The 16,501-nt window shown below is 38.3% G+C and overlaps 1 protein-coding gene across 9 annotated transcripts in view; it reads right to left on the bottom strand.

Annotated features, from left to right (window-relative positions):
• The window catches only part of ARMC9 (armadillo repeat containing 9), a 72,060-nt gene that overhangs the window by 46,715 nt on the left and 8,844 nt on the right, over positions 1 to 16,501 (bottom strand). For 6 of the 9 annotated variants that reach the window (XM_074877290.1, XM_074877286.1, XM_074877289.1 and 3 more), the window contains 3 exons: positions 11,098 to 11,255; positions 9,129 to 9,227; positions 1,708 to 1,743 (listed from right to left, as the gene is read on the bottom strand). In XM_074877290.1, the coding sequence (XP_074733391.1) occupies positions 1,708 to 1,743; positions 9,129 to 9,227; positions 11,098 to 11,255 (293 nt within the window). The remainder of the gene's footprint in view (positions 1 to 1,707; positions 1,744 to 9,128; positions 9,228 to 11,097; positions 11,256 to 16,501) is intronic. The other 3 variants (XM_074877288.1, XM_074877294.1, XM_074877295.1) reach the window with 1 other exon arrangement.

A 16,501-nucleotide genomic window follows, 5' to 3' on the forward strand; every position in this document is an offset into this window, starting at 1 on the left:
ACATATCATTAGAACCCACGATTTTATGTTGAGCTCATTTGTTATACATTAATGAGAAGACTGCTACATGCAGCCTATGATGGATTAGACTCCAAGCTTGTGTAACCTGGCAGGTCTACTGGGACTATGCAAATTTATTTCATAACAAGATCTGCAAATGTTTTTAATTATTTTTTGTTTTCTTACTTATACTAGAGATATGCTGTTATGAAAACTTCCCACTTACCATACAAAACAGGTTCTCTAAGACACCTGAAGTGTACATTAAAAAGTAACACTGTAATACTATGTGATAATGTAATGACAACACAAAATGTCAGAAAAAAGTATAAAACACTATATATAAACAGCATGAGGAGGCTGAAAGCTATCTATGTATTCAAGAAAAACCTCAGAATTAGAGTCAGATAGCTTTAGAAAAATTTTATAAACAACTCTGTGTTGTAAGTTATTACATTCTACATGTCAAAGTTACATTTAACTAAGGCTACCTGTATAAGGGCAAAAGTTAACTTTTCCTTAGCAAAGATAATTCATAATTGCTCATCTGTAATCAACTTTGCTCAATCACAAAACAGAGCATTACGAAAGGGAACAAAATGTTAAACGTCAAGCAAAAGGTGTCCGTTATGACCATTCACATCATCAACAGGAACAGGTTAATTAATACAGGTGGTCTTTTAACACATGTGAATGCAGATAGTATTGTCTACATTAAGATAAAAAGAAGCACATAAGGAATAGTCCATTGCATTCAATAATTTTATGACTATTTCTCAAAACAAAATGTTGTTTTAAGCAGGAAGTTGAGTGCCCACAGGGGTTACTGTAATTCCAGGTGATGAATACATTTGGAAAAAACGTAGTTTTTCTTGAAAGATGAAATCTTGTTTTACCCCAAAAAAGTGATAAAAATATAAATATGGATTATTTGAAAGTAGAATACTGACTGACATTTTTCAGAATTGGTGTCAATCACTTCTATGAATTGATTACATACCGAGTTACTTAGAAGTAGACTCATTTCCTCTATTTGCAAAGAATGCACTGACTATGGGCAAAATTAGATACTTATGGTGTACTTGTAATATTGCCAGAATACAAACTTCCATCTGGGTTACAGAAGTCACAGGCAGTAGACAGAATACTGTTCTGCTTTTTCAGTTTTCAGTGAAAGAGGATCCATTTTAATTGTATGAATTTTATAATCTTTACTACGGAGAATAAGTTTCCCTGTAGAAATTAAAAATACAAATATGTAAAATATTATGCACCTGAACTCAATTTGCTGTATTGTCTTAAGCAATAATATTTATTTGCTTTGTCAAAGGTGTTGTGGGATCAGCTGGTGTTGGCACACTTTAGAGACATTGTATGCTATATACACTGATGTTCATGTGGAAGAAACAGTTGCTTTCTGCATGCTATAAGAAGCTGTGTTTCATGTAAAAGTTGTGGACAAAGCTGCTCTTTTGTTGACATGCCATGTTATGTGTATTATGAAGCCATAAGGTTACTCAGAACTTCTGTTCTCCATGCAGAAATTCCAAAACTTGCACATTTTTTGGCTCTTCATAAACCATACAGTTAATGTCATGACAAGTTAAAATGCATGGAAAATTGTTACACATTGTGAAATGAAAAGAAATAAAGGCTGTGACAGACTGAGCAGGCAACGTGAAAGGATATAAAGATATAGACACTTACATATCCGTCATCACAAGGGCTCATAGAGTAATATCCCTTTACGGGCAAACAGGCACACATTAAAATAAAGAAGATTAAAAAAATAAGTTAACAGAAATAAATCACAGAGAAATGCACAGTTCTAAAAAAACAACAAATCAAAATTAGCTAAAAATGAACAGACTGTTAGGTTTGAAAAGAAAAGTATAAGCACCTTCTCCCAATCCACATACTTGTATGTTTTAGGACTGAAATCAGTGTGTCTCTCTTGTGATAAATTTACATTACAAGTTCTCCTTTCAACACCTGGCAAACATACCTAGTCTGCACATGATTCCATTATAACTGTCAGAATAGCTACATACCAAGCACTGACACATTTATGTGAATATATGACTTCTATTGTTCGCTACACTGAAGCAGCTAAGAGAGAGCCACCAGTGAACGTGGTATCAATCAGAGACCTCAGCTTCTGAGAAAGAAGCTGTAAGTACTCTCCATACTTGCTTTGACTGGAATTTCTCACCAGCACATAATGAAAGCTGAGAGAGACAATTTAAGGTGTTTCAGTAATGCTATCAATTCCTCATCCCAAAAGGCTCCAAGGATAAATTAAGAAATAGTCTCTGGAAGGAAACCTAAGATTTAGTTACTAAAATAAAAAATGGTGATAATTCATGGTTTGAGTAGTTTAGTACAAAATATGCCATGTTCTCTTTAATTAGACTAAAATATTTAACTTGGAACAGCTTTGTATATAAAAAGAACAGTCTCAATTCAAAATAAAGGGACACAGTTCAACACAATAAGACCAACATTAATTATTCTGCTTCTAGTCTTTTATGCAAACCTGCCAATACTTACTTTAGAGGACATATTTGTGCAGATGAACAAGCACATAAACACTGTATTTAGCAGGTTCCTCTAACAGACATATTCAGAAGGTATAAGAAACTTGCCACTCTTCACTGTGAGCAGAAAATAAAGTTCTTTCTATTCTTTAACCAATTTTAAAAATCTGACATTATTCTTTTTATTACCATCACACTCATAACTCCCTGATGTGAATATTTTAATTTTCACGGTGCTATACACACATACAGACAGTTCCTGGTGAAGACATTTTAAAATTAAATTTAAGACAAAAGACAACATTGATAGAGACCAGTAAGTGAGCAAAAGAAACCAGAAGATAACCTGTATCATGATGAAAGGACATCTCAATGCACACATGATCTGAGCCAGTGAAAATGTACACAGGCATCAAGACAAAGATGACATTAAAGGAAAGTTTTGACATTAAAGGAAACCACAAAAGGTTGGACCAGACAACCTTTCAAGGTTCCTTCCAACTTGGACTATTCTATGATTTGAGGACAATAACAGGAAAAGTTTGTGAAAAACCCCTACTAATGGCAACACCTTACCTTTAGAGATGAGGAATTTATGCAAACAAAAATACCTGCCCAAGCTGCTGCAGGTAGTTGTATCACCTGCAGCAACTTGTGAAAAAGGCATCATATACTGTAGCCGCAGAAAAAAAGAACTCTTTGCTTACATAAAGAGGTAGATTTGTTTCTTTTTTACCATATATAGGTGGTAACATATAAGAATCATCCCATGGTCAGGGATAGAGAAGACTTGATATATTTCATCCTAAGAAAAGCCTGCTTAGGATAGATGCTTGTTTGCTGTACTGTGAATATTATTTTTAAATGAAAGAGTGTACATCCACATAATGTTTGGTGAATCCACTCTAAATGGTTCAGAGTAGTAAAAGACCAAAACAAAACAAAACACTTGTTACCCTGTCTCCTAGGTTTCATGGGGTCTACTGGTGCCCAAAATCCTTTCACAAGTAAGAAACAGAATACCTCCCCCCACCAACTGTTGCAGCTTGATAGCATAATCACATTTGCACTAAAAAGCGTGTTTGAGGAAAAAGGCACAGAGCACAAGAAAAAAAAAAGGAGCCCATGCTAGTCTTTACAGCTGTCCCAGAAAATAAAAACATTCCTCCTTGTTTACAGTTTGTAAATGACAGCTTAACTTGATAGAAGAGCTGGTGCTTTTGTCCAGTGACAGAACTAAAGAAAAAAAAAAAGAATTTTTCCACAGCTTCAAGAGTTGTGCCAAAAGAGACCTAAAACTTGCAAAGGACATTAATTCACCTAATTGTAGCTACAGGTAAATATAATCAGACTGAATAGCAGTAAAAACATAATGGGCATTTATTCTATTCCATGACACAGGAGCAATATATGCAAACAACTATACAGCTTTCTAGTCACAGATCCTCCAGTGGTTAACACACATCTTGACTATTGACAGAAGCTGCTCATCAGAAGCAGCAGTTCCTGTTTTCCCCTTAACCCGAATTTTAGAGAATCTTATTACACTATCCCTAATCCAAGAAATTCCAAGAAAGTGTATATTTTACTTGAATCAGTAAATCTCTTTGTGGGTTTCAGACTTGAGCTGATGCTACTTTCGATGAGAAGTGAATGTACAACACTTCAGTGATAAAGAGCCAGAATCCTCTTGGCTTCATAATGTGTATTTAAACAGAAAATTGCAAATGAAAATTCAAGTGAATGTTTCCTCAGCTCATCAGATCTGGTGCTCTGAACTCCTACTCTTAGATCCAGACCTTTTGCTCTCACAGTTCTCTCGGGTTTCTTAACTCCCAATTCAGGACCACACATGTCAAATGACATGATGGAACATGGCGATAACATTCAACTGCAGCTAGGAAAAAAGCCTTATGGTAAAACAGGGCTTTAGAGAAGCCTTGGAAGCACCTCCCAACTGTAACACAGTAGTGTGGCCTCTCTCCCACTACATGCAGCAGATGCATCCTGTTAATGGATTGTAGATCAGGCTCACAAACTGACCCAGGAGGTCACAGAGCTGGCAAGAGGCATGAAGTTGATCTGCAAAAGAATGACATCCAAGACAGCTTACTGGAGAGCACAAAGCAACAGCCAACACCAGAAGCCCTTGCTATAGTAAGATTTTGTGGGTATAATTACACTGGGAAAGTCTTTTGGTTAAGAGACATCATTGCCTCCGGTCTTAAAGCCAGTTTAGTAAGAAAGACTTGTTCTGGGATTCGTCCTCCCGATATGAATTTCTTCCAGTATGAAAGGACAGGCCTTCAGCCACAGTGGGGGGCAAATCAGGAAGCTGATGTTTGTACAATAGCAGCACACATTTGTGATACATGCTACCTTTATTGTAATTTCAAAACCCAAGACTTCAAGGCTTTATATTACACAATACTATCTTCCTGACATAAAAACCCAGCACAGAGAACAATGCACTGGGAACAAAATCAAGTTTGCATAGAAATAAAGCTACCAAGGACATAACCCAAGATATACTCTTTAATTTCCTTGGGCAATACTCCATTTTGGTTACAGCACTGGTACAGTCCTCCTTCCCAGTATAACTTAAAACAACCAGCGTAGTATAGCTGATTTAACAAAATATGCTGTAGAGCTCAAGTACGCTTTAGCATTTTCTGCTCTTAGGACCTGCTCCCAAACCTGGATTGTCCCAAGCTGTGTCAGTACAGCTGACTGTGAACACAAGCACCTCCTCTTTCCAAACTATGTAATGCACATCCACTCATCCCCTAAGTAAAGGTGGTAGAAATGTAAGGCTGCACGTCAGTACAACAAAAAAGTAGTTTCCTTGCTAATGATTTTCTTTTCTGCTCCTCTATTTACAGATATTGATCTGCCAAAACTAATTTGTTTAAGGGTCTGGTCCTGACATCGATGATGTCAGTGAGATAGGGTCAAATCCTGAATACTCAAGGCAAAGTAGGGGAAAAAACCCCACCAAACTACCATATTTAATGCCTGCCAAAACTCTTTAGATGTAGACTTTTTTTTTTTTAAACCTCTCACTTATCTTGCCTACACAGTGACCTAATGGTAAGGATGAACAAAGGAGCTGCTCCTCTGCTAGTCTCTTTCCTCTGCAGTTATACAGGTGACTGTCCCTTACAGCAGAAGGAGTTTTGTGAAATGGAGTAGCTGGAAAGACCACACTCTAGTGTCTCTAATTAGTTATGAGCAAAAATTGAAGGGACCTTCCAACGCAAATCCAGCACAGATGTTGCAAACTCATGCTACTACTTAGTCCGGGTCACGATGCCTCCAGCTTTATTCCAAAACTTATGCAAAAACCTGAAACCACTTAAGGATAGAACAATAACATCTAAGTGTATAACAATGAGGTATTTGGAATCCTTGAAGAAAAAAGTAATGGGATGCCTTAGTGGCCTAGTGGCACTAATCAGAATTTGGTTTTTAGTCCATCTCATCTGGTTTCCTGGATCAACAGAGTCAGGGAGTAGTTAGGAGTATTTTAGGATGATGAGAAAGGAGTCTCATTTTAATTCTCAGAAGATGTGCTACATATATTTTTTTCATCTTACACTTATGTTTCTATATGTTTGCTATTCATGTATAAAAACAGAAATAAAACATGAGAAATAAACAAGAAAATATAATAAATCAAGTATAGACAAGAGGATAAGATGAGGAAACCTGGTTATGATGCAGTGAAGGTCTACAAGCGAAGGCTGTGATTAGCCCTCCAAAACTTGGCTAATGCCTCAGACAGCCTGAGTGTGTGGGTCTGCTTATAGAAACAACATTAGATTTCAACCACAGTAGCTACTATAACCTCACTGTCAAGGAGTGACCTAAACCAGTTGAGAAACCCTTAATCTAAACAGTCTCAGTGCTATAGCTGTCCTGGTCCTTCCCTAGACAATTTTGCTGGCACAGCAACTACCTCAAATAGTGTGGGTAAAGGAGACATAAAGTGACACAAAAATAGTTATGCTAGTAAAACCTACTATAAAAATAGATAGAACTGTGCCAGAAGAATACAGCTTTACTCAGCTTAACCTGGCTAATTTGGGACAGAAGGGAGGCAAAAAATTTTTTTCTTGGAGGGAAAATATCCACCACCAACAAATCCTGTTTCTCTGACCTATCTACATAGCTGAAGATTGTGCTTAAGTGGCCATAGTGGCATAAGTATAGTGACAAAGGCGCTTCTGGAGCAGAAATGCTTTTGGACACACTTTCAGAGAAGCAGGAGTAAATAAACATTATGTATAAGATCACCAGTCATTTCACAGTTGAGTTGTTTAGTAGAAGGAAACAGAGGAAGTATGGCTACAAGAGATTTTGAGTGGTCACCTAATCTGTCCTGGAGGAGCAGCCAAGCATCAACCATTTCTTGTAAATGATAACCGTTTGTCTACCTTGTTCTTAAAAACCTTCAATGACAGAGATTCTGACTGGAATACTGTGCTTCTACACTGCTGCCTACCCACTTCTTCAACGATCATTTATTGTTCTTAAAACTCTTAAAAGTCTTTTTTTCATAGAGAAGGAAACAGATGCCTATACCTAAAGGCTAAATTGTACAAGGACAGACGTTTATGCTAAAATAGCATATGTGGTAGGGGTACAGAAAGACATGTGCAGTCTAGCAATAATCCACCCAGCTTTTTCAGCCACTTTTGCACTCTCTGCAGAGCAGATAAAGCAGCAAATCAGCACCTTGCATAAGGATGACACTCTTCCTTCTGCTCCCTTTCCAACAGGGTTCACAAGATCAGAGGATCAACTTCTGATAGAAAGAAAATAAGAGTGAAAACCTGTGCAAAATGGAGCACCTTGAAAGCACAGGAGAAAAAGAGAAGCCTTGATGCAAGCAGAGAGCAGGAACGGATAGAAGAGGGCATGTGGCTGTACAGAATGGATGATCTCAGTACAGGGAAGGGGAGCTGGGAGACACACACAACCCCCAGCATCAGATGGCAAAAAAGTGGAAGACTGGGGTACAGAAAGCATTATCTCAGAAAGCCATTGGCAGGGAAAGAGGGAAGACTCCTGAAAATTGTTGGTTAGAAGATGGGGGGGGAGGTAAATTATGGGGTGGGAGATAGCATAACCATGCACCATGGACATGGTGTAAATCTGAGGAGAGAGGAGTTACAGACAGTCCCTCATGTTGAGGTAGCAAACAGCAGTCCTGGTTCCTTCCTGAAACCCTGGGATATGCAGCCTGCAAAGGCTGCGAGTGGATCTCCTAAATACATGGCAAGTCAGAGAAAGGAATGATGACCATTAACAGGGAAGTGAGGGCATTTAAAACAGCTTGAAGAGCAATGAGGAATAATATTTATATCTGAAAATATTAGCACAAGGGAACATTTTTATTATCTCCTCATCTTTCTGTAACAGATTTAAGAGGAACAAAATGTACCCATAGCGTCATTGTTATTAAAAACCTTGGCTAGAATAAGGAGCAAGAATCTTATTTTTTTCTGCTTTTCCTTTGACACTTCACAAAGCTCTCCTACTACAAAGTTAAGTATACGTGAATGTCTGCCACAGCAAAACCAATAAGCAGTTCATGACTTTGGCTTGTCTTTGTGAAGCAGTGGCACATAATATTTTAATACTAAAACGTTTTAGTGCAATTTTAATGTTAACGCTTATTTGAAAAATTTGAACAAGCTAGGTATTAAAAAAGGTTGTACTACTGAACAGCTCTTACACTATCATTAAGTTATTTAAAATTTCACACTCCCAGGCACGGTTTCACAGACACTAGAAACTATCCTAAGCTGGTTCTGTTGCTGAAAAAAAAGCAGCTCCCTCTCCATTTAGGCAGAAGAGATCAAGCAGAACATTAATGGGCATAAGCAGCTAGGTATACTGCAGCCATCTGAAAAGGAACAAGAGGCTGGTGAAGTGGGAAGAAAAAAACCCTAGGGATCCTGAGCTGCTTATCAATAAGATCTAAGATCCTTAGATATGGGGTTAAAGCCCATCATGTAAATCAACAAGGTGGTTTAGGCGTATCATCTAACTGCCCAGCTAACAACTAGCTCTTACAAATAAGGGAAGCCCTCCCTTCCTCCTCTTTTCCCTGTTTGTTCTCATGATCCTGTCTGATGCTTCTCCTTTAGCAGGTTAAGCCAATTCACTCTAGGGTTATAGGAGCATCACTGACAGCAGAAAGGAACAGAGAATGTGTCCAGAGCTAAGCAACCACCACCCTTTTTTAGCAAAATTAAATTGGCTAAGATGTGCCATCAAACCACAGTCAGGACATGAGTTTTAAGGTTTGAGATTTTTTTAAAAAATTCAGTTAGTGTTTTAACAGATACACAGCTTACTGTTATCATAACAACAGAATTAATCACACTTATGCAGCTATGACTGTGTAACTGTGTCATTCACCAGCATTTCAAATCAAAAAATCTTATGATTGCCATATTCTTATCCAAGCTTAGACACACTATGTTTTGTCTTTACTACCTCACATTCCTTGTTCAATATACAGCTTAAGTGGTATTGTCTTTTGAGACAGCTACTGTAAAAAACCCAAACATTAATACTTACAGTTCCAGGCCTTGTGAAGTCAATACTATGTGCTACACTTTGTCTCATCTGATTGCTAAACAAGCGAACACAAACACTTTGAAGATACTCTGGTGTGATCTAAAAATTAGGAAACAAAGAGAAAACAGGATTATATAAAACTTTCTACAAGATAAGTGTTTCTATACTAAAGGTTGTTTGTGTTTTGCATTTTTTTTTTAAGAGGGCAAGAAATCACACACCTGAGACTTGTCAATGTAAGCACAAGGCAAGCACTGCAACTACAGTTCTGTTCAGAAATTAAGAAAAGCCTAAACTCTCTTCATCTGGGAATAGTTATGCTATTTACAAAACTAACACTAAACATTTTCAGAGAGTCTAGAAGAAAAACAGTTTGTCACACCTATGTTTGCATACAGATTTTCCTCAGTCAAAAGGTAAGTTGCCCAACAGTTTTGTGCTTTAGACTTAGATGGTGATATGCTGATGTGTTGTCTAGCTAAAGAGCAGAACTTACACAACTGTCTTGTACAGCAGAGAGAATAAATATGAATTACACAGTACAGTACTTACAGTACTTTGTGTTTCAATGCAAAACATCTCAGTGGGTTTTTTTGTTCTGGAAAACGTCCATCACAATAGAACTGCTAAATTTTAGAACAGTTACTAGCTTTCCCAGAAAAGAGGCAAGAGGACTGAGATTATAGAAATGCGAATGGGGACACTTCTGATATTCTTAGACCTATAGTGAGACAACAAAACGCTTCAAATTCAGAAGGCTGTAACTTCAACATGATTTTATTCAGTACCCAACTTCACTTTGGATTCAGAAATGACAGAAACCAAGTTTCATAACGAAAGAGCACCCTCAGCTGGACACACCTGGAAAGGATCAAATGACTCCCAGCACAAGGCTTACAAAGGAAATTAAACAAGCATCCGCAACAAAAGATAACCAGTGCCTGGTTGCTCCACCACAGAAGGGAAGAGAATATCATCTTGGAGAGCACTGAAGTGTGAAATGGGAGGCAGCAAATGAACGACTATGTATTTCTTACTGTTATCGAAGTTCATGTGAGTAGATACCTTTCCTAATCTGCTGTAAAGCAAAATCGACACCCACAGGCAAATTCTACCCTGCAGTAATGATGTGAGCAGACAGTGACCCCAGATGCAGCGTAACAAACTGCAAGATGTTCATGCTGATGAAGGGAGGAAGGCATATACTGACTTTTCAGTAGGCAGCACAGGAACTCCCAGGTCATTCTCCCTGCTAACAATTCACAGCTCCTTTAAAAGCAGCTAAGAGGCCACTAACATCTACCATAAGAATAATCTTCTATAGTACAGAGGCACACTCACAGAGAAGGCAGCGCAAAAGATGAAGCATAAAATCACCTTTGTATAAAAAAATACCCACAAGAAAGTTGTACCTTCTCTGGTCACGTACACGTGGCCTCTTTCACACAGTGAATAACTCATTCACTCCTACCCCATTTCTCTTTACAAATTAAATTAACAAGTTCATCTTAGCAGAACAGAGAGCAAAGCTTTTTCTCACCAAAATTTTGGATGAGAAGATTGTTTCCACCACAGTGTAATTTAAAACAGATCTGGCAGCAGTTTAAAATATACAACCTCTGATGAGCTGGACTGCAGTTAGTAATTACAGAAATGCCCTCTAATCACTGCTGATGCCAAAGCTCGAGAGGAGACTCTGACAAGAGATCTGAGACATCTTGTGAGATGGTTATAGTTTCGTCAAGATTTCTGAGCCAGCACAATTCAATCCCTCTTCTGCACTACCTTTATCCTAGTACACAGGGGCAACAGAAGAATCTCTCATCCAAAGTGCTGTGTTTCATTAGTAAAGAGACACAATACTTACAGAAATGCTCATAACTACAAAGCTTAATTCACACTTTAGTGGCCTTCTCTCTCCATTTTCTGGGAGGTGGGGGAGCAAGTACACGTCTGAGTCGTCTCTTACCATCTTGCCATTGACTGTGGCCTCCAAGGAATCCACCAGCTCTGCAGTGACTCCAATGAGATTATGGTAGTCTGCCTGCATTTTGTTAAATCGTTTCAGGTAGGTCATGGTCCTCTGCTCAGATTCCACTAACTGTTGATGAAGATGTTGCAGCATTTCTGTCAAGAGAATAATAAAAAAGAAAAACCATCACAGCATTTCTAGTGCTCTGAAGGGACAACTTCAACTGCTGCTGTGGAATTACTTTTATACAAGGGGTGGAATTTCACTGCAAGGATAATTCCACACCACTAGAGTGATTTCATTGCATCGCAACAGCTACAAGTATTTATTTTGCCTTAACTGCTCAAAGAAACAATTGCGTCACAGTTACAGCAGCAATACTACTATTAGACAGTAAACATCACTGAATATATTTGTGAAGAGGATACTGTTTTAAAGGTCTGTTAATACAAGAAGTTCCATGCTATCAGAGACAAAATGAGGTTGTGGGCTTCAAATCAGAAGAACGTATGACAAAATGCAGCTCAGACTTGGTTAACTGAACTTCCTATTTGCAGATGAGATTCATGCACTATCTTCTACATTCACTAAAGTAACAGTGGGTAAAAAACATTATCACACCGAGCAACTGGAAAGGTCAAGCGACCACTTTAAAGATAAAACAACAAAACAGGAGAATGACAGTGCCCAGAGATCCATGTCAGTGTTTGTTAGATTACACTGCGAGGCTGGGTGTTTTCTCCAGTTAATTTATAGAAATAGAACACTGATATTTAGGTTATGTAGTGCTTTGCTTATTTTAAAGTAAATAGTAAGTCTTCTATCTTCTAAGGAAAATGGTACAACTCACAGAAGAAAAACCCAAACCAACAGTCAAGTTATCTAGTTCCTCATCTGCTAATAAAATATTCACTGAATTCTTTGAACTTGCAGGGAATTCTCTACTTTATTCTCTAGTTCTACACAATATTGTTCAGGTGATTCCATCACTTACTGGTTGATGGTAAGCTGTATTAGTTACTTTTAGTACCTTCAGTTTCTGAAAATAACAAAACCAAAAAAAGTTACATTTCTGATACTTTTTGTTCCTTTGGGTTCAATTACTTTAGAGATGAAAGAAGGAAACTAAGGACCAAAAACTGTCTCCTCCATCCCAGTCTCAGACCTAGCCAAATTAGCGTTCTACATGGAAGTCAGGCACAGAATCTGAAGCTGTGTACCACAATGAACATCTTCATGACTGGACAAAACTATGAAGGGAGGCACAATAACGTTATTGTTACCGCTGATGTTTATGTATTTTGCTAGAACATTATGTTTTAAATTATTTTGCTGAAAAGCCACTATTGCTCTAGTTTTGTGAAAATGGCATCACACCCATCTGGAAACAGACTGAGTATCTGCCATAGGACTTTCTGTTAATCAATGGGCAGGAATCAGCTTGACTACAGAGTTTCAAACAGAAATAGGATTTGTTTTTACAGATTTAAAAATGTTTTGGGTTAGAGTAGAGCATTCCACACAGCCCAGTGTGACACAGTTAGGTCCAAATAGACCCAAGGGGAAGTAAAATGAAGTAGCTAAGATGCAAACTGGAAACTAGAAAACCTAGTTCCTGTTCCTGGCTTTGAACAGACTTTGCCCATGATCTTTGAGGAAACCATTATCCTCTTTCATGATTCACTTTCATGATATCTCTCTCCAAAAAGATGTAGATCATATGTTCCTGTAACACAGAAGCACTGCAAAACATAACTGATATAAGCAGAAATCTTTGGGAAATTCATCTGGAGAATCCTAAGCAGTACAAAGTTTCACCACACAGTTATGCTCTGTGTTTAAAAAAAGCTCAACACATAGTACCTTGGAGCCATGATAAACAAGCTCTGGAGAATTTAGGTGTACTTATTCAAAAGCTATCCCTTGCCATTTGCTCCCCTGCTCTCTGAACTTGGGCATGAAACTCTGCTGTCCCATGGCAACTGGTGTAGGGGGGTGGTAATCTTCAGCAGAGGGAAAAATGGGGAGTGGACATGCTGTATTAGCACCATGGCTTATCTGGTAGAGCCTTCACAAGTCATCTTCTACCATGGCAATCTAGTTATATTGCAGGTAGTGATGTACTAATCATGAACAAATATCTGCCACACAACTTCCGACAAACTGCTTCAAAAAGTGATAAACGTGGACGTAAGACACGCAAAACTGCCAGAAAAATACTATTCAGATAGAACTGTTTGTAAAAGTTTTCATTACAAATGGAAAAGATCAAAGTTATTTAGATCTCTGTGAATTCAGATGTTGGAAATTGCTTTAAAAACTTGTCACATCTTATGGATTTTAGTGTTTCTGAAATAGGCTGCTCTTATCTCATTTATATTAAAAGCAGTAGATGGCAGAACAGCATATTTTTACTTTTGGAAAATTTAGCAATATTATCTTTTTATTGAGATATTTTAGAGAAAATGTGCATTAATAGAATTTAGCTATAAACTTTAGGTATAAATTGACAGTCTTAAAGCATGGAATACAGAGAAGGTAAATTTACTTACTTCTAATATGTACTTTTTCAAAATCTACAAGTTCAGAAAAAAAAGACAGTTATTTTACTCTCACAGCTTCCTCCCCTCTAAGAATGGCTGCCTTCTGAGAACCATTCATGAATCACAGCATTCTGCACCTGCAGGATTTGACTGACACCTGATATGAAACTGCAAATCAAGCCATCCTTGTGATTTTTTTCTTATACTTTTTAGGAAGGAGCCAAAACTAGGGTGAAGTAACAATAGAAGCTGTGACAAGCCACAGATCGTGCTCAAATCTAGCAAAATGCACTTGGAAAAAAAAAACCAACAAAACCAACAGAACACTAGAATAGCTCCCAGTAACATTAAGTAACCTTGCTGAGAGCACCAAACTTTTTACAATTCTTTAAGCTGTTAAAACCATCTCAACTGCAATCAATATTCATCAACTTGAAAATCAGAAGAGACAAGATAGCTTCCAAAGACAACCCAAATTATTCTTCCTTGATAATAATCATTCAACTTTGATTTTATTTTTGCTCTACAGCCATCACTGCTAAACCGCTACCATAGCTTTAATATTATACAGCTCCAAAACAAGAATGTTTTTCTAAACTAATAAAGATTCTGAGAGCAACCACTGCACAAACTAGCCATTCTTCAGCACTTTGTTCCTTTGCCTAGATGAGCAAACTGAATACATTTTAACTGTGATATATCCACTGGAAATTTCTGAATCAAATGTGTTGTATCTAGAGCGTGACTTTCACTCTGAGGAAAGTTGGAAGCACCAAACATAAACCTACTCATAATCTGCTTGCTTTTCATAGCCCAGTGGGGAAACTTTCCAGTGATGAAAATCCATCTTCCAACTACAGTCACCGGGAAAAACTACATAACCAAAACTCAATGCAGCTCATGAATGCTAGTCTTGGAAATTAAGAAATGGGATCCAATTTAGCCCCTGCCTGTTAAATCCAGGGATTATTGATTATAAACACTGGCCTTTACTGAGAAAAGCGAGTCAAAGAGAGGAATCAAAAAGTCTCAGCATATCTTGCATTTTTTGTATCACTGTCTTCTCACACAAGTAATTTTACTAAAAAAGGAAAAGTATTTCCTGACAGCTTCTCTTACTGAAAAAGCAGGAAGTTTTCATCATTGACATGTAGCTGACTCAAGTACAGACAGCTGTTGGAAGAGCTGGTCCTGCGCTGCCCCATTTCCCCCATGCATACCTGCCATATCCCCACAAGCAGTATCAGCAGTCGTGCAGACAGATCAGGGAGCTACCAGTCCAGGTAAAAATTAATATTTAGTTGCTTGTTTAAAATGTTAAATCATTGCCATCTGAGTCAGGATTGGGGAAAAGGAAAGGGTGCCTTTCAGAGGCAGTTCATATTTATGTCACCTTGCAGGTGTGATCATACTGCAGCCATAACAGGAGTCAGAGAGTAACACAACACCTTGGGCTTCCCTCTTTCCCTCTCCCAGACACAACTCCCAACACTGACAAATGCTTTCTACATATGATAGCTTATAGAAGGGGGAAAAAAAAAGCTCTGGATCTAATACCTACCAGAACCATTATTCATATGTGGAGGAAAAAAGGGAAAAATAAAGGACAGATAACTAACTACCTGGTTTAGGAAGCACACAGTAAAGCTTGCAACTCTGCCAAATAAAGATGCTGGCACTAGGTATCATCTGAACTACTGCATGTTTCTACCGGTATTCTTGCCTGCTTTCTTAGGTACGTAATTGTGAAGCCTTTTTAATGTTTTGAATTCATTCCTATGAGCAGCCAAGGCGTTACGCATATGCACATAATTCCACAATAAGCTTTGCTCTCTAAGTGAGAAATTGGTTGTCGACAACTTACCTACACCTCAAACATGCTTCCTGAACTTGTGCTTGCTCTCTGTGTCTGTCTAGTCTCAGCCCATCCTCACACACTTTGCTAGAAGCACTGACTCAGCCAGGTTGGGTTCCTGCATACAATGCAGCAGAGCTCTCAGCAGAGGGGCTGCGGGTCCCAAGAGCTGCTGTCAGACACCAGGGCTCCTTAGGTGATGCCGAAACCTTGCTCTCAGGAGAGGCAGTAGTTGCCTTGTCTCCTTCTTGCTTACCTTGCTTCCATAAAAATTACTATCCATATTCTAAATTGACATCTTTCCACATTAATAGTCATTCAGCCTATCGCAAATCTTGACAGACAGGTAGGTCACACTTCACCTTCTCTTGTGCAGCAGCCTGATACACTTCCCCTACTCTCCCCTTCCCCGAAACAGTGTAAGAGTGTCTGTGACCTCAGCCACGAATTTATAACAAGGCAGTAGCTGAACACACTTCCAAGTACTTCATTCCCTCCGTTCCTGTTAGCACAGAGGACACACAGCAGGTCTGAAGCTCTCTGTGCAAGATGCCAACCATTCTGCAATAATTCTCTTTCCAGCCAAACTGAAAACATATGGGAGAGTTGTAAGTTAAGCACAACTGCCACAAAGATAGCTTTGGAAGTCTTACAGGTATTAAAGTTTTTTAGCAAATGGGAAAAAGCCAGACTGTAGCAGGTTAATCAGGCAAGGTAAACACACTAAACTCTCCAGGACACCCTCAAGAGCATATGCACCACCCCACCCAAACTTGAAGTGCTTCAGTATGTCAGACTAATGACTGCCAACTATTTACAAAAGGGTTTTCAGGACTTTGCCATACTGCTCTTCATTCATGTGTTGCATATTAATTTTCTTTGCATTTCTCCTTCACTGATAAAGTAAACATTCTCCAACAGTATGTACTGTGGTTCCCACGCAATCTCAGCAGCATAGTGCAAAAATAACCTCTCAGATCCAAAACTTTCATGAGACAGGCCT

Source organism: Strix uralensis, chromosome 9 (genome assembly GCF_047716275.1).
Source record: "Strix uralensis isolate ZFMK-TIS-50842 chromosome 9, bStrUra1, whole genome shotgun sequence".
Taxonomy (NCBI): Eukaryota; Metazoa; Chordata; class Aves; order Strigiformes; family Strigidae; genus Strix; species Strix uralensis.